The following is a 20,049-nucleotide window of genomic DNA, read 5'->3' as shown; positions in this document are numbered from 1 at the left end:
CATTCACGGCTCTAGGTTGATACAACAAAAAGAAAAGAAAAATGAAGTCCTAATTACAGGGAGATGAATAATTGTTTTTATCCAATTGCTGGCAGTTAGAAGGCTAAGCTCCGCCCACTTGGTCTCCTAGCAAACCTACTCAGCCCAGGGGACAGGCACAGTTAGGCCTCACTTAGGCCTCTTCCACAGATTATCAGATTTTAACTGGATTATATGGCAGTGTAGACTCAAGGCCCTTCCACATCTATATAACCCATTTAGAATCTTATATTATCTGCTTTGAACTGGATTATCTTGACTCCACACTGCCATATAATCTACTTCAGTGTGCATACTAAACATAAAGACAGCCATACAACAGACATTCAATACCACCACTACCTCAACAATTTCTCATCAACACCACCAGACAATGCCACAGCAACGCGTGGCCGGGCACAGCTAGTTTCAATATATAGTAGAGTCTCATTTATCCAACGTAAACGGGCCAGCAGAACTTTGGATAAGCGAAAATGTCGGATAATAAGCAGGGATTAAGGAAAAACCTATTCAACATCAAATTGTGTTATGATTTTACAAATTAAGCACCAAAACATCATGTTTTACAACAAATGGACAGAAAAAGCAGTTCAATACATGGTAATGTACTGTATTTACAAATTTAGCACCAAAACATCACAAAGTATTGAAAACATTGACTACAAAAACACTGACTACTAAAAGGCAGACTGTGTTGGATAATCCAAAACGCTGGATAAGCAGAGGTTGGATAAGTGAGACTCTACTGTACTTCTATGGGAGTAGCAAATGCAAGACTCCTTGAGCCAATATATGCCTACTGAGAAATATCACTGAGCTCACTGCTGCAATTGGACTAAATATCCCAAAAGCACCATATCCTGTCTGGTCTTGGAAGTTAAGCTCTTGAAGGTTAGCTCTCGAGTAGGACACCATCAATGAATTCCAAGTAGTGTTGGCTATATTTCAGAGCAAGAAACTGACAGAACCATCTCTTAAGTAATCCTTGTTTAGAAAATCCTATGAAATGTATGAAGTCACCATAAGACAATGGGCATCTTGAAGGTGCATGAATAAACTACACACTGTGCTGCAACTTAAGAATAGTAATGTGTCTACATTAATTGAACTTGAATCAAAAACAAATATTTCGTGTTCAGAACAACCCACAAGAGAATTGTCCTTTGAGATTAGTGTTCATGTTTACATTCACACAAGATTAATTTTCTATCAATTAACTATGGCAAATGCACAAGGGCAAACATATGCTTTCATATCTTCAGACTAACCAAGCTTAGAGGGTTTGTGGGCAGCGGTCGGGCATCAAAATCCGAATCTTAGGGCTAAAAACTCCTGCCCCAGAGCAGACTAAGATAATCCAGACAAGACAGAGGTCTTCCTGGTCAGTCGTGGAGCCAATCGGGGGATAGGGTGGCTACCTGAAGACACAGGTACGCAGTCTGGGGGTCCTCCTGGAGTCAGAGCTGATGCTTGATGCTCAGGTGTCAGCAGTGGCCAAGAGAGCCTTTGCACAGTTAAAACTTGTGTGCCAGCTGCTATTGTATCTCAAAAAGACTGACTTGGCCATGGCCACAGTGAACCATGCCTTGGTTACATCAAGATTGGATTACTGCAATACACTTTATGTAGGGCTGCCTTTGAAGACGGCCTGGAAACTGCAACTGGTACAAAGGTCGGCAGCCAGGTTGCTAACTGGAGCTAGTTACAGTGAGCATGTGATGCCTCTGCTGAAACAGCTCTACTGGCTGCCGATAAGTTTCCAGTTCCAATTCAAAGTGCAGGTTATTACTTATAAAGCCCTAAACGGTTCAGGTCCTGCATATCTTCATGACCATATCTCTCTATACAAACTGGCACGGGCACTTAGATCAGCCAGGCAGGCCCTTCTCTTGCTCCTACCTCTGTCACAAACAGAGTTGGTGGGGATGAGGGAGAGGGCCTTCTCAGTGGTGGCCCCTCAACTTTGGAACTCTCCCCAGGGAGATTAGATCAGCTCCCACCCTGTTCACTTTCCATGAAGACTTAAAAACTTGGCCGTTCCAATGTGCCTTTGAATAACGGTTGAGCTCCTGATCATGGCTACCCAGCCCTAATTTAATGGATTTTTTTCCAGCACTTTACTCCCAACCCCGACCCCTATTGCCCTTCGTTTTTGGACAAGCCTTGCCCTTCTTTCTAACATCTGAATATGCCCACTTTGATGTTGACTGATGCTATTTTATGATGTTTTTACTTTTTGAACTGTTTTAATTGTATTGTTTATTGTTATATGTTTTAATTACGTATCTTTGTATTCCTTGCTTTATGCTGGGCTTCGTCCCCATGTAAGGCACCCCGAGCCCTTCTGGGAGATGGGTGTGGGTTATAAGAATAAAGTTGTTGTTGTTGTTGTTGTTGTTGTTGTTGTTGTTATTATTATTATATTATGACACAGCAAACAAGATAGATATGCTGGATTTCGTATCACAAAATCACAAGTCAAACACTTCCCAAGTGTCTAGGACTGTGTGATGTATTATTATTGTTATTGTTATTATTATTATTATTATTTGAAATACAACAAGTTGAGTCCACAGCAGACACTCTGTTGGCTGCTGTATTGGATCACACGTCAAACACTTCTCAAGTGTTTAGGACTGTGTGATGTATCGGCGAATAATGCGTGCAGATCCCAGTAAGGTGGCCTTCTGCAGCTGGCAGATGGTAATTTTGTCAGCGCCAATTGTGTTTAAGTGCAGGCCAGGGTCTTTAGGCATTATTATTATTATTATTATTATTATTATTATTATTATTATTTCAAACACAACAAGATGAATCCACAGCAGACACTCTGCTGGCTGTTGTATTGGATCACATGTTGGACACTTCCCAAATGTCTAGGACTGTGTGATGTATCGGCAAATAATGCGTGCAGATCCCAGTAAGGTGGCCTTCTGCAGCTGGGAGGTAGTAATTTTGTCAGCTCCTATTCTGTTTAAGTGCAGGCCAAGGTCTTTAGGCACTGCACCCAGTGTGCTGATCACCACTGGGACCACCTAACCTGGCTTGTGCCAGAGTCTTTGCAATTCAATCTTTAAATCCTCATATCGTGTCAGCTTTTCCAGTTGTTTTTCTTCCATCCTGCCATCCCCCGGGATTGCAACATTGACAATCCATACTTTGTTTTTTAACACGATTGTGAGGTCATGAATATTGTGCTCCAAAACTCTGTCTGTCTGAATTCGGAAGTCCCAGAGTAGCTTGACATGTTCATTCTCTGTAACTTTTTCCAGCTTGTGATCCTATTATTATTATTATTATTATTATTATTATTATTATTATTAAAACACAAATGGAGAGTGACAATTATCCTATAGTTATAGTGAAGAATGTTGTGTGTTGATCCCAGATTGTCTGGGGACTAATTCATATGTCACCATTTTATGTATACATAAAAGAAGGATGCATGGGATAAGAATCTGAATGAAGTGTCCATTGGTGGCTCATCTCTTGCCACTGAGTTCACACACTGAGATTTGTCACTGCATAATATGAAAAGCAAGGGGCTGCAGAACTGTGTGGCTGAAATGAGTGCAATAACCTTGCATGACTCCCTCTTCCCCAGCCTGCGTGCAGGGAAGCACATTACCTTGGCCTGGGCATAGGGTATGCGAGCATGTGGAGGAAGGGAAGGGCTACAGACAAAAGACAGCATGCATGCTTGCACGTGCACTCAAGAGCCGACACTACACCTTCCCAATTGCACAGATGCACACTTTGCCTAGTATGGCTATAAGCCACCAGCTGTTCATAAAGTCCCTTGTGCGCACAGTTAATTCATCAGCATATCCTAGATCCAGATGCCCCTTCTATAGGGAAAGAAAGTCACATACCATTCATAAGGCACTTGTACAGGCAACACACAGGCAAACACATTTTTTGATTTGCGTAAGTTGGCCTCTTTGCATCTTCCCACGCACTTCACAAATCAAACTGTGCCTACACACCTTGAAGAGTGTGCCATTGATGAAACAGCAGGTACACGGTAATTGTGTGAAGGAAGTTTACAACTAGAGTGGGGATGCTTTAGTCCTCTGGATGTTTTGGATGTTAATTCCAGCAAGACACAAGAAGCATCGCCAATTACAAAGGAAGGTAGATACCGTAATCCGATGTACTTAGAAGGCCCACATTTCCTCAACTCTGACTACCAAGACTCTTGTCAGAGATTTTCACAATCCAAAAGCAATACACACAGAGGCGGTCCAACCATAAGGCGAAATAGGCATTTGCCTGTGGCGCCATCGTCCCGGGGGCACCATGGTCCTGGGAGGAGGGCACCACTCTCCACCTCCTTCTCTTTCGGGCCTTCCAGCGGCCGTGCTGGGCCTTCCAGCCAGCACAGACCCACCTTCGCACCACGCAAGCCCACCTTTGGGGCCTTCAGAGATTGTGAGGTCTGTAGGAACTTGGAAGCTAGGTATGTGGGGTTTATATATCTGTAGAAGGTCCAGGGTGGGAGAAAGAACTTTTCTTTGAAGCAGGTGTGAATGTTGTAATTAATCACCTTGATTAGCATTTAATGGCCCTGTGGCTTCAAGGCCTGGCTTCTTGCCTGGGAGAATCTTTTTTTGGGAGGAGTTAGCTGTCCCTGATTGTTTACTGTCTGGATTTCCTCTGTTTTCAGAGTGTTGTTCTTTATTTATTGTCCTGATTTTAGAGGGGTTTTTTTAATACTGAGGGCTATCTGGGTTATCTAAGTCCACACTGCCCTATATCCCTGTTCAATGTTTAGTGCTAAATTTGCAAATATAGTAATCCCTACATAACATTACCATGTATTGAACTGCTTTTTCTATTGATTTGTTGTAAAACATGATGTTTTGGTGCTTAATTTTTAAAATCATAATGTAATATGATGTTTTATAGGCTTTTCCTTTATACTTCCTTATTATCCAACATTTTCGCTTATCCAACGCTTTTATTTTTCAGTGATTGGTTTGGGGGGGGGGGGCGCCAAAATTCTGTGCGCCTACACTTGAAAAATACCTAGGGCCGGCTCTGAATACACATCTAGATTATCTTCATATAAATGCCCTTCTCGAGTGTTTGGCCCCATCTACACTGACCATTTACTGCAGTTTCAAACTGATATTGAAAAAAGTGGTTTCACTGTGCAGATTATTACATATGATTCCAGGACCAGTATTTGATTTATGAACAGGAAAGGGGTTGCATTCTGTTGGAATTCAACCCCACACTGCCCAAGTCTGCAGTCCTCAATGAGGAATAGTTAGTTAGCTTAGAATAGGCTGAGGAAATCCCCCCCATCCCTTATATGATAGTTGGAATGTATCTATTCTCTCCTCTCTGTTTCTGCTCTCATTCTGATTGATTATGTAGAATGGATACTTTGCAGATGCATGTCTTTTGTCTTTAACTTCTACTTTATATCTTTGAGTGTGTGTGTATTGAGATCTCTTTCTCTTTGTGTGTCTGGAGAGATGTAGTGCTTGGAGATTTTTCCCTCTCCTTTAAACCCTATAAGAGATGAAGTTAGTTATTATAGCTCAGACCAAGTTCTTCACTACAGTAGAGTCTCACTTATCCAACATTCGCTTATCCAACATTCTGGATTATCCAACGCATTTTTGTAATCAACGTTTTCAATATATCGTGATATTTTGGTGATAAATTAGTAAATACAGTAATTACAACATAACATTACTGCGCATTGAACTGCTTTTTCTGTCAAATTTGTTGTAAAACATGATGTTTGGATGCTTATTTTGTAAAATCATAACCTAATTTGTTGTTTAATAGGCTTTTCCTTAATCCCTCCTTATTATCCAAGATATTCGCTTATCCAAGCTTCTGCCGGCCCGTTCAGCTTGGATAAGTGAGACTCTATTGTATTTTATTTGTGTACAGGAAAGGGGTTGCATTCTGTTGGAATTCAACCCCACACTGCCCAAGTCTGCAGTCCTCAATGAGGAATAGTTAGTTATCTTAGAATAGGCTGAGGAAATCCCTTCCCCCTGTCTTCTACGATAGCTGGAATGTATCTATTTCTTCTCTTCTCTTTGTTTCTGCTCTCATTCTTATTGATTATGTAGAATGGATACTTTGCAGGTACAGTAGAGTCTCACTTATCCAACACTCGCTTATCCAACGTTCCTGATTATCCAATGCATTTTTGTAGTCAATGTTTTCAATACATCGTGATATTTTGGTGCTAAATTTGTAAATACAGTAATTGGTACATAGCATTACTGCATATTGAACTACTTTTTTTGTCAAATTTGTTGTATAACATGATGTTTTGGTGCTTAATTTGTAAAATCATAACTGAATTTGATGTTTAATAGGCTTTTCCTTCATCCCTCCTTATTATCCAACATATTTGCTTATCCAACATTCTGCCGGCCCGTTTATGTTGGATAAGTGAGACTCTACTGTACATGTCTTTTGTCTTTAATTTCTACCTTATATCTTTGTGTGTGTGTGTATTGAGATCTCTTTCTCTTTGTGTGTCTGGAGAGATGTAGTGCTTGGACATTTTTCCCTCTCCTTTGAAGCCTATAAGAGATGAAGTTAGTTATTATAGCTCAGACCAAGTTCTTCACTATAGTAGAGTCTCACTTATCCAACACTCGCTTATCCAACATTCTGGATTATCCAACGCATTTTTGTAGTCAATGTTTTCAATACATCGTGATATTTTGGTGCTAAATTTGTAAATACAGTAATTACAACATAACATTACTGCGTATTGAACTGCTTTTTCTGTCAAATTTGTTGTAAAACATGATGTTTTGGTGCTTATTTTGTAAAATCATAACCTAATTTGGTGTTTAATAGGCTTTTCCTTAATCCCTCCTTATTATCCAAGATATTTGCTTATCCAAGCTTCTGCCGGCCCGTTTATGTTGGATAAGTGAGACTCTACTGTATTAAAGAAATTAGGGCTGATCGAAGTAAATTGTAAGAGTGATAAGGAAATGTGATGTATATATTCATTTTTATCATTTTTATTTACTGTATTGTTATAAGTGTCTAATTTGAACTTACTACATAGAGTGTAATCAAGTTATATCAGGCCTTGTTGTTTGGTTTGGTATTGTGATATGGCCTAAGGGCTAATCAATATTATTATTATTATTATTATTATTATTATTATTATTATTATTATTAAGTGTCTAATTTGAACTTACTACATAAAGTGTAATCAAGTTTTATTCGGCCTTGTTGTTTGTTTGGTATTGTGATATGGCCTTAGGGCTAATCAATAAAATAATAATAATAATAACAAGTGAGACTCTACTGTACATTCATCAGTAGCAAAAAAGGAACTTGAATATAACAAACACACACACACTAGAAGGAAAAGTGATTGAGGGAGCCTACTCCCTGCCTCCCTTAGAAAGCTATTTGAAGAGCTGTGATCTTAGCTAAAAGTCAGAGAACTGGGGAGTGGGATTTGTGGATTTTGTTAAATTAGGGATACTGAATATGTAGCTTGCTGGATGCTAAGGAGCTGGATGCCATAGACTCTCGCCAACATTGCGAGAGTGTTGACAAATGTCAGGAGCCTTTTTCCAGTAATTTACCTAGTTTTCTTGACCTCATATTACATTTTTCACCAAAACAACTAAGCACCACTCCTAATATGAGTTGGCTGCCCAAAATTAAGGAAACCTAATTAGATCCGGATCATGTGGAAAAGCCATAGGGGAATATTTTCTATTTGTACACAGTGTTCTTTCTCTAGCAAATGTTTAGTGACATGGCTAGGTACAGCATAGTGGCATAGAACATTCAATATAATATGGGAGAATATAAGGACTCTACAACCTCTACTGGTAAATGAATTTAAAACTTTTATATGAGTCGTAAAAACCTTCCAGGACAGCACTGAATCAAAATGCCTCTAAGTGGCTGAAAACTATCCTACTTAATGCAAAAATATAGCAAATTTAGATTACTGTATATAGTCGAGTATAAGCCTAGTTTTTCATCCCCTTTTTTAAGACTGAAAAAGCCCCCCTCGGTTTGTACTCGGGTGAGGTTCCTGGTTGGTTTATATTTGGGTCAGCTTATATTCGAGAATATATGGTACATTTATTATTTTTCTCTATTATTATTGGTATTATTGCATTTATTATTTTTCTCTATTATTGTTGCTACTATTACATTTATTTTACTCTATTGTTATTATTATTATTATTATTATTATTACATTTATTATTTCACTCTGATATTATTATTATTATTATTATTATTATTATTATTATTATTATTATTATTATTAGGGTCCCTGGTGGCTCTGTGTGTTAAAGCACTGAGCTGCTGAACTTGCGGACCAAAAGGTCCCAGGTTCAAATCCAGGGAGCGGAATGAGTGCCTGCTGTTAGCCCCAGCTCCTGCCAACCTAGCAGTTCGAAAGCATGGAAATGTAAGTAGATCAATAGGTACCGCTACGGCGGGAAGGTAATGGTGCTCCATGCAGTCATGCCAGCCACATGACCTTGGAGGTGTCTACGGACAATGCCGGCTCTTCGGCTTAGAAATGGAGATGAGCACCAACCCCCAGAGTCAGTCATGACTGGACTAAATGTCAGGGGAAAACCTTTACCTATTATTATTATTATTATTATTATTGCATTTATTATTTTACTCTATTTATTATTACTTGTATTATTTTCCTGTAATTATTATTATTATTATTATTACATGTATTATTTTACTATATTATTATTAAAAGGATACATAAGCACATTTACATTGAAGAAGATGAGAATAATGATTTGATCAGAGTTGGACAGTCTTATCTTAAATTTGAGCTTTAGGTAAATATTCAAAAACATTGAACCTACTGATGCCTCAATTAATGTAATTTTATTGATATCTATTTTTATTTCTGAAATTTACCACCCTCAGCTTATACTGGAGTCAATGTTTTCCCAGTTTTTTTGTGGTAAAATTAGGTGCCTCGGCTTATATTCGGGTCGTCTTATACTCGAGTATATATGGTATTTTGCTCTCACTTTCTTCTAAAATTGACCTCTTTCATCTGAAAAGGGAGCCAGAAGTGATATTACATCACTTCCACTTGCCAAAAACATATATTTGCAAAACACAAGGGGAAGAGAGAGAAATGGCACCAGCCTGGTCACAATTGCTTAATTCTGCTGCATAGTGTTGCTTACTACGTGGCATCCTAATGCCCAAGGGATATAGAAAAGGATCAAGGAAATATTTGCCACTCCTAAGCTCATGCCTAACTCCAAACACAATCACCACTATGCACATTCATATGGATAGAAGTTCAGATTTAATTCTTCCATACACCCACTTATTACAACACATACATTCTGGAAAAAATGTCATTCAAACATATATACATACAAATAACAGATGGTAGGGCATACACAGGCATATCAAATACACACAACCTGATAATGCTTATGCCACACACTGACAATACAGACTCCAAATAGTTCCCTCAAACTTACATGGCTTTCACACACATCAAAGATACCAAACACTCATTTTGTTACAAGCTATAGTATTGTACCACCTCAGAATTACTAGGATAACATGAATAATTTTTTTAATTGTGTTACCAATGGAAAATGTTCTGAATGTTTGTATAATTTCATGTAGCACTATTTACAATAATTCTGAAAATAATAATAATATTAATAATAATAATAAATGATATCATGAATAATTGAATGAGGAAAGTGAGATGGCAATTATGTGTGCATCTGCTTTGCAGAATTAATGCAGTTTGACACCACTTTAACTGCCATGGGTCAATGCTGTGGAATCATGGAAGCTGCAATTTTATTTTATATTTTTCCTGGAAAAAAATATTGAAAAATTCGGTACTTAAAACTTCTTATACATTCTTTAACACATTTGCAGTACAGAATTATGTATATCATAGCTCCTATAGTATTCTCACTCTCAAACTATATTACTGTATATACTCAAGTATAAGCCTAGTTTTTCAGCCCTTTTTAGGGCTGAAAAATCTCCCCTCAACTTATACTTGAGTGAGGGTCCTGGACGACTTCTATTCAGGTCGGCTTATACTTGAGTATATAGGTAATCAGAGTTGGACAGTCTTATCTTATTAAAGTCTTATTATTATCTTAAATTACATTTTTATATAAATATTCAATAACATTTAACCTACTGATACCTCAAATAATGTAATTTTATTAATATCTGTTTTTATTTTTGAAATTGACCTGTAGATGCTGCATTTCCCATCCTCGTCTTATACTCGAGTCAATAAGTTTTCCCAGTTTTTGTGGTAAAATTAGGTGCCTCGGCTTATATTCGGCTCGGCTTATACTCGAGTATATACAGTACATACTCATATTATTTACCTTTTGTTCCCCTTCACCTAGTGCTATCCCTTCACCCCAGACCAGCCAATTACAATATTTATTTCCAAAATTCCATTGTTTCTTTTACAGGTTTGTTCCCCTTACCGTCTACATATACAAAGGATTCCATAGTATTGAACCATGTCAGGTAAACTGCATTAATTCTACAGTGTAGATGCACCCTAAAGATACGGATCCATTCATATATCGTGTCAAACTAAGTTTCAGGTTCAAGTAGATCAACCTGGCTTCAGAGCTGATTGCCTACTTTCATTTGTTCTCGACCCAGAATGTGCATCATCTTCCAAGACAAACTGCATTAATTCTACAGTGTAGATGCACCCTAAAGATACAGATCCATTCATATATCGTGTCAAACTACGGTAAGTTTCAGCTTCCAGTAGGCCAACCTGGCTTCAGAGCTGATTGCCTACTTTCATTTGTTCTCAACCCAGAATGTGCATCATCTTCCAAGACATGTGTGCCTGAGCCCATGGTCTCAATTCAAATGGCTGGTAGGCTTCCACAGCCATGGTTTGGCAAGATGCTTAAACTAAGTTGAGCATTGAGAGAGACCACCTGTCCAATATGCCTTGCAAACCACAGGTTCTGGATCCAAACACTGGAGTCTCCAGTTAAAAATAATATGCAACAAGTATTAGGACTTAACCATCTTCTGATACCCTGGAAATCTCCTGGGGGTCAGAAAAGGCAGTATTTGATGAACAGATAACTGTGTGCACACAGATGTTCACACATGTGAATTAGTATAGTAATTAGAGTGTTGAGGCCATATCTATACTGCCATGTAATACAATTTGAAACTGCATTATATGGTCAGTGTAAACTTATATAATGCAGTTTAATTGCATTGAACTGCATTATATGAGTTTACACCAGGCATGCGCAAACTTTGGCCCTCTCGCTTCTGACACAATAGAAAAATGCATTACAATCAATTTCTGATCTCTATTACTCTAAAATTCATTGTTTACACTACTAAAATTTTTGGAAAGTCTATGTTTCTTCTATGTAAAAATGTAACAATGGGATCTTATTGTCCTTTAAACCTAATGATCGTGGATCTTTTATTCCAGTTGGTTATCTTCTTTCTTTTTCTGCTTGAAGATTCTTCTTGGTTGTTTCTGGTTGGTTTCTTTTTATTGCCAAACTGTTCTTAGAAAACTATTACAGTAGAGTCTCACTTATCCAACGTTCTGGATTATCCAACGCATTTTTGTAGTCAATGTTTTCAATACATCATGGTATTTTGGTGCTAAATTCGTAAATACAGTAATGACTACATAGCATTACTGTGTATTGAGCTAATTTTTCTGTCAAATCTGTTGTATAATATGATGTTTTGGTGCTTAATTTGTAAAATCATAACCTAATTTGATGTTTAATTGGCTTTTCCTTAATCCCTCCTTATTATCCAACATATTCGCTTATCCAACGTTCTGCCGGCCCGTTTATGTTGGATAAGTGAGAGTCTACTGTACTATATATACTTGAGTATAAGCCTAGTTTTTCAGCCTTTTTTTAGGACTAAAAACGCCCCCCTCGGCTTATATTCGGGTGAGGATCCTGGTTGGCTTATATTTGGGTCAGCTTATACTCAAGAATATATGGTACATTTATTATTTTTCTCTATTATTATTGGTATTATTATATGTATTATTTTAGGTAAGGTAAAGGTAAAGGTTTTCCCCTGATGTTAGGTCCAGTCTCTAATAATAATAATAAGATCAGAGTGAAATAGAGTATTACATTTATTATTGTACTCTATTATTGTTGCTATTATTACATTTATTTTACTCTATTTTTATTTTTATTATTAATACATTTATTATTTCACTCTGAAATTATTATTACATTTATTATTCTACTCTGTTTATTATTACGTGTATTATTTTACTCTATTATTATTAAAAGTATACATAAGCACATTTACATTGAAGAAGATGAGAATAATGATTTAATCAGAGTTGGACAGTCTTATCTTAAATTAGAGTTTGATGTAAATATTCAAAAACATTTAACCTACTAATGCCTCGATTAATGTAATTTTTTGGTATCTATTTTTATTTCTGAAATTTCCCACCCTTGGCTTATACTTGAGTCAATGATTTCCCAGTTTTTTTTGTGGTAAAATTGGATGCCTCAGCTTATATTCGGGTCGGCTTATATTCGAGTATATACGGTACTTAAATCTATTTGTTAGGTATTTTTAACATGTCAGAAGTGACTTGAGAACATACTGCAAGTCGCTTCTGGTGTGAGAGAATTGGCAGTCTACAGAGACGTTGCCCAGGGGACGCCCGGATGTGTTACCATCCTGCCGGGAGGCTTCTCTCATGTCCCCGCAAGCTAGAGCTGACAGATGGGAACTCACCCTGTCTTGCGGATTTGAACCAGCAACCTTCAGGTCAGCAACCCAACCTTCAGGTCAGCAGTTCAGCCAGAACAAGGATTTAACCCATTGTGCCATGGCATTAGTAAGTTAGTATTATATATATTTATATCTTTTCCAGTCATCTCCTCTTTTTTCTACTACACAGCTTTTCTTCTATCCATTATCTCTTATATGAGAGGTTTAACCACATTAGCCACATTATTTCAAACACTGTATATACTCGAGTATAAGCCCTTTTTTAGGACTGAAAAAAAACCTCCTCGGCTTATACTCGGGTGAGTGTCCTGGTGGGCGGCTTATACTCAAGTATATATGGTATATTTATTATTCTTCTCTATTATTATTGGTATTGTTACATTTATTATTTTACTCTATTAATTATTATTATTGCATTTATTATTTTACTCTTTTATTGTCGTTACTTTTACATTTATTTTACTGCATTTATTATTATTAATCATACATTTATTATTTTACGACATTTATTATTACATTTATTATTTTACGGCATGTATTATTATTATTATTACATTTATTATTTCACTCTATTATTATTAAAAGGATACATAAGCACATTTACATTGAAGAAGATGAAAATAATGATTTAATCAGAGTTGAACAGTCATATCTTAAATTACAGTTTGATGTAAAAATTCAAAAACATTTAAACCACTGATGCCTTAATTAATGTAATTTTATTGGTATCTCGGCTTATACTGGAGTCAATTTTCCCCCAGTTTTTTTGTGGTAAAATTTGGTGCCTTGGCTTATATTCTGGTCGGCTTATACTCGAGTATATATGGTATAGATCAATTAATACTCACATTTTAAATCACCAAGTTTGCATAACGTTCTTCTTGATTGTATATTACCTAATAACCCCCCTTTCAGTTTTATGTTTATTTATTTATTTATTTACAACATTTATACCCCGTCCTTCTCACCCGAGGGGACTCAGGGCGGCTTACAAAAATTGGCAAAATTTAATGTCCAAAATGCAATCATAAAAACAAAACAATATAAACAGATCTATTAATAACATTGTTACAACACATTATAAATTGGCTTCGACGCGGTCTGAATTACGGCTCTTGTATAAGGTCTGGTGGATGAATGGCATAAGCACTTTGCATTGTTTTAAACTTTGTATATTGTATTGACTATTTTATGACTGTTTTAACTGTTTTAATCGTTTTAGTTTATTGTATATCAGTGTAACGGCATCAATTGCCACTTGTAAGCCGCCCTGAGTCCGCTCGGGTGAGAAGGGCGAGGGATAAATAATTGAAATAATAATAATAATAATAATAATAATAATAATAATAATAATAATAATAATACAGTAGAATCTCACTTATCCAAGCTAAACGGGCCAGCAGAACGGGCCATTATGTTGGATAATAAGGAGGGATTAAGGAAAAGCCTATTAAACATCAAATTAGGTTATGATTTTACAAATTAAGCATCAAAACTTCATGTTATACAACAAATTTGACAGAAAAAGTAGTTCAATACGCAGTAATGTTATGTTGTAATTACTGTATTTACGAATTTAGCACCAAAACATCACGATATATTGAAAACATTGACTACAAAAATGGCTTGGACTATCCAGAGGCTTGGATAAGCGAGGCTTGGATAAGTGAGACTCTACAGTAGTAATAATAATAATAATAATAATAATAATAATAATAATAATAATAATAATAATAATAATAAATATAAAAACCTTATTAATCTGTTTATTAATCTGTTTGCAATTGTGCACCTTTTACCACAGAGGGAATTGGGTCTTTGGGCTGTAATCAAGTTTTGCAGACTACACTGCCATATAATCCAGATTATATGAGTCTACACTGCCATATAATCCAGTTCAAACTAGATAATCTGGATTTTATATAGTAGTTTACTCACTTTTTCTGAGCCTGCCCTATCTTTACAGTGTTGTTGCAAAAGCAAAATGGGGGAAAAGATATACCAACTCATTCAAGACCGGGGCATTATGTCATCGACTGAGCTTTCCCCCAAGTAAGCATCTTTCTCTCTCGCACACACACACAGCTTTGCAGCAAAGGAGTCGAAACTCTTGGCATCTTGACCAGGGAGAATAGAAAAACAGGGCATCCATTGGGATGCTCACAAGTTCCCGTCTCTGTGCAGACTGTTCCTGTGCTGCAGAAAGAAGCAGCAGAACCCCTTAGTTTTCCTTCCAGGAGCCCTAATCCACCAAGACCCCTCATCTGGCAGCATCCTCTCCCTTCCTGTCAATCAAAGAGCAGCTGCAGACGAGGAGGAGGATGACTTCAGGCTTGCTAAGGACCGCAGTGAGCTGGGCAACCCGCTGTGTGGCTGCAAAAATACACAGGATGGGAAAAAGGAGGGAGACTCTTTTCATAGAGCCCTTGATCTGGTAGAGACCATCCAATCCAACCCCATTGCCACCAAAGCACTCCCCACAGATAGCCATCCAGCATTTAAAGACCAACAAACATTAGGAAGAACGTGTTGTCGAAGGCTTTCATGGCCGGGATCACAGGGTTGTTGTATGTCTTTCGGGCTGTGTGGCCATGTTCCAGAAGCATTCTCTCCTGACGTTTCGCCCACATCTATGGCAGGCATCCTCAGAGGTTGTGAGGTATGGACCTCTGAGGATGCCTGCCATAGATGTGGGCGAAACGTCAGGAGAGAATGCTTCTGGAACATGGCCACACAGCCCGAAAGACATACAACAACCCATTAGGAAGAACCTCCGAACACTAAGAGCTGCCTAATAATGTGATGAATTTCTTCAGAGACTCTCCTTCCAATTGAGTTTTTAAAAATATGATTGCCACCTCTCAGGCCCCTTTTACACTGCCCTATAACTCGGGATTTGATCCCAGATTTGATGAGTCCTCACTGCCAGATAACTTGGGCCAGGCTGTGGCGCAGGCTGGTGAGCAACCAGCTGCAACAAATCACTCTATTGACTATTTTAGCTATGAAACTACCCTGTTTCCCCTAAAATAAGACATCCCCAGAAAATAAGACTGAATAGAGGTTTTGCTGAATTGCTAAATATAAGGCCTCCCCCGAAAGTAAGACCTAGCAAAGTTTTTGTTTGGAAGCATGACCACCAAATATAATTCCATGTACGTACCATAGATTGTTGTACATGGAAATATTGGCAGTAACAAGAAATTCTTGATAGGATTCACAGTTTGTCTGGTTATGCTGGTTTGTGATGACAACTACTGTACAGTATATAATAAATGTTCATTTTTTTTGTTCAACAATACATGTGAATTCTTCTTCATGGAAAAATAAGACATCCCCTGAAAATAAGACCTAGAGCAACTTTGGGAGCAAAAATTAATATAAGACACTGTCTCATTTTCGGGGAAACACAGTACCTCTCCCATGTGAAGTTTTCTGCACTTTGGCCCAGATCCGTGTTTTAGCCTCCCGTTTTTAACATTTTACGCTGTATGCTGACTTTTATGACTGTTTTACTGATGTTGATGTTTTATTGATGTGAAATTGTTTTACTGTTTTATTGCTGTTATTGTATTTTTATGTCGGGCATGGCCCCATGTAAGCCGCTCCAAGTCCCTCCGGGGAGATGGGGCGGGGTATAAAAATAAAGTTATTATTATTATATTATTATTACTCTGACCAAGAGGTCATGAGTTCGAGGCCAGCTCGGAGCCTACGTTTGTCTCTGTCTCTGTTCAATGTTAAAGGCATTGAATATTTGCCTTATATGTGTAATGTGATTCGCCCTGAGTCCCCTTTGGGGTGAGAAGGGCGGAATATAAATACTGCAAATAAATAAATAAATAAATAAATAAACAAACAAACAGATAATCTGGGATCAGATCCTGGGATAGAGGGGCAGTGTGGAAGGGGCCTCGAAGACACTTTGGCCCCTTTTTAGGATATGCTGTAACACATCGTCCTCAAATAATCAAAGGGACATCTAGTCCAACCCCATCCTGTCCTATAGGAACATCTTATCAAAACACTCCCGACAGATGGTCATCCAACAATGAATGAATGTCCACCATTCTGTAGTGTGAAACAATCTCTTGTCGAACTATTAGCTTTGGAAAGGAACCCAAAGAAAAAATCCACTGCCTTCTGAAGCAGTCTTATCACATTATCCAGGAAGAGCTGCCAGATAATGTGATAAGACTACTTCAGAAGGCGGCAGACTCTCTCTTTTCCAACTGAGACATTTCTGCAAGAGTTGCAATGGTCACCTCTCTCTCGGAGATACTTTGCAGCAGTGCCTCTCACAAATTGTAACATTACAGAAAATGCAAGAGATATATTTAATCCAACCCCAGTCTGCCAGGTAGAAATATACAACTACAATATAGTATTTCTGGAAGAAAGCAATCCAGCCTCTGGGTTGCTGTGAGTTTTTTGGGCTCTATGACCATGTTCCAGAAGCATTCTCTCCTGACATTTCACCCACATCTATAGCAGGTATCCTCAGAGATTGTGAGGTTTGTTGGAAACTAGGCAAGAGGGGTTTATATATCAGGGTGGGAGAAAGAACTCTTGTCTGTTTGAAGCAAGTATGAATGTTGCAATTGGCCAGCTTGATTAGCATTGAACAGCCTGGCATCTTCAAAGCCTGGCTGATTCCTGCCGGGGGAATCCTTTGTTGGGAGGTGTTAACTGGCCCTGATTGTTCCCTATCTGGAATTTCCCTGTTTTCAGAGAGTTGTTCTTTATTTACTGTCCTGATTTTAGAGTTTTTTAATGTTCATTTTCATGGTTTCCTCCTTTCTGTCAAAATTGTGGATTTCAGTGGCTTCTCTGTGTAGTCTGACATAGTGGTTGTTAGAGTGGTCCAACATTTCTGTGTTCCCAAATAATATGCTGCGTCCAGGTTGGTTCACCTTGATTGTTTTCTGTCTGGAATTTTCCCTGTTTTCAGAGTGTTGTTCTTTATTTACTGTCCTGATTTTAGAGTGTGAAACAATCAGGGCCAGCTAACACCTCCCAACAAAGGATTCCCCCAGGCAGGAAGCAGCCAGGCTTTGAAGCTGCATGGCTATTAAATGCTAATCAAGCTGCAACATTCATACTTGCCTCAAATAGACAAGAGTTCTTTCTCCCACCCTGGACATTATTCCACAGATATATTAAAACCCACCTGCCAAGTTTCCAACAGACCTCACAATCTCTGAGGATGCCTCCCATAGATGTAGGCGAAACGTCAGGAGAGAATGCTTCTGGAACATGGCCATACAGCTTGGGAAACTCATACAGTATACTTTCTCCCACCCTGGACCTTCCACAAATATATCAACCTCCTTTGCTTGGTGTTGTTGCGAGTTTTCCATGTTCCTGAAGCATTCTCTCCTGACGTTTCGCCCACAGCTATGGCAGGCATCCTCAGAGGTTGTGATTGCGGCCATGAAAGCCTTAAACAACTCCTTTGCATAGTTTTCCAACAGACCTCACAAACCTCTGAGGGTGCCTGTCATAGAAGTGGGCGAAACGTCAGGAGAGAATGCTTCTGGAACATGCACAACAACCCAGTAATTCCGGCCATGAAAACCTTCGACAACATACAGCTGAGTAGTTCCGAAAGAAAGCAAATCCAGGCTCTGTTGATAAACCTCCAGAGAAGGAGACTCCACCACACACACTCCAATGCAGCAGTCAACAGAGGTCTTTTTAGAGCATCCTTGGGCATGGAAATAAAATACAGTAGAGTCTCACTTATCCAACATAAACGGGCCGGCACAATGTTGGATAAGCGAATATGTTGGATAATAAGGAGAGATTAAGGAGAAGCCTATTAAACACCAAATTAGGTTATGATTTTACAAATTAAGCACCAAAACATCATGTTGTACAACAAATTTGACAGAAAAAGTAGTTCAATACGCAGTAATGCTACGTAGTAATTACTGCATTTACGAATTTAGCATCAAAATATCACGATGTATTGAAAACATTGACTACAAAAATGCATTGGATAATCCAGAACGTTGGATAAGTGAGGCTCTACTGTAATATTTTTTTAAAAGTAGCGCAGAGCTATTTTTTTGCTCCCAAAGAGAATCTGGGTTAGCGGAGTCTCGGGGCTTCTCCCGCGAGGGATGGACTGGATGGGCTCGCGGGACCCCTCCGCCCTCCCGTCTTGGTCCCACTTCCCCTGGGAATGAAGGGAAAAGGGGTCTTTCTCACCGTCGTGGGTGGTGGCGGGGGTAGCCATGGCGGGGGTGGGGCGGCGGCGCTCGGCGGCTGCTCCTCTGCAAGTCCGATCGGAAGCGAATGCGGCAGAAGCCGGCAGGGAGGGAGAAGAAATAAGAGAGGCGCGGAGCTGGGTTTCCCCCCTTCTTCTTCTCCCTCCAGCCTCTCTCTCTCAGCCCCCCCCCTCCCACTCCACGTGGGGAAGGAGCGACCAGTGGAAACGGATCCCGGCGGGAGGGGCGGCCAGGGAGGGAGCCAGCCGCAGACCTTTGACCTGCTCCGTCCAGCTTAGACCCCTTGGGAAAGGCAACCCCAAGGTGGCATCTGCTCATTGACTCAACTCCGGACACGCCTTAGTCATGAGAGCCCACCCAAGGAAAGTTGCGGCTTTGAGGCAGAGCAAGGGATGGCACCCTCGTCTTCCTCTTGAACCAAGGCAGCCAGGACAGTGCTTTCAGCACACAAACAGCAGTGTGTGCGAAAAAGACCTTGGAGTCCTCGTGGACAACAAGTTAAACATGAGCCAACAATGTGATGCGGCAGCTAAAAAAGCCAATGGGATTCTGGCCTGCATCAATAGGGGAATAGCGTCTAGATCCAGGGAAGTTATGCTCCCCCTCTATTCTGCCTTGGTCAGACCACACCTGGAATACTGTGTCCAATTCTGGGCACCGCAGTTGAAGGGAGATGTTGACAAGCTGGAAAGCGTCCAGAGGAGGGCGGCTAAAATGATTAAGGGTCTGGAGAACAAGCCCTATGAGGAGCGGCTTAAAGAGCTGGGCATGTTTAGCCTGCAGAAGAGAAGGCTGAGAGGAGACATGATAGCCATGTACAAATATGTGAAGGGAAGTCATAGGGAGGAGGGAGCAAGCTTGTTTTCTGCTGCCCTGCAGACTAGGACGAGGAACAATGGCTTCAAACTACAGGAAAGGAGATTCCACCTGAACATCAGGAAGAACTTCCTCACTGTGAGAGCTGTTCGACAGTGGAACTCTCTCCCCGGGGCCGTGGTGGAGGCTC

General features: G+C 39.2%; 1 protein-coding gene across 1 annotated transcript in view; it reads right to left on the bottom strand.

The window, feature by feature from the left end:
• The window catches only part of fxyd7 (FXYD domain containing ion transport regulator 7), a 34,264-nt gene extending 14,835 nt beyond the window's left edge, over window positions 1-19,429 (bottom strand). Inside the window, exon 1 of the mRNA XM_008117061.2 lies at window positions 19,024-19,429. Coding sequence (XP_008115268.1) covers window positions 19,024-19,051 — 28 coding nt within the window. The 5' untranslated portion in view covers window positions 19,052-19,429. The remainder of the gene's footprint in view (window positions 1-19,023) is intronic.
• Between the last annotated feature and the right edge of the window lie 620 nt (window positions 19,430-20,049).

The sequence above is a fragment of the Anolis carolinensis genome, unplaced genomic scaffold (genome assembly GCF_035594765.1).
Source record: "Anolis carolinensis isolate JA03-04 unplaced genomic scaffold, rAnoCar3.1.pri scaffold_10, whole genome shotgun sequence".
Lineage (NCBI taxonomy): Eukaryota > Metazoa > Chordata > Lepidosauria > Squamata > Dactyloidae > Anolis > Anolis carolinensis.
The sequence above is the reverse complement of the archived record's forward strand: the minus strand, read 5'-3'. Positions and strand labels throughout refer to the sequence as shown.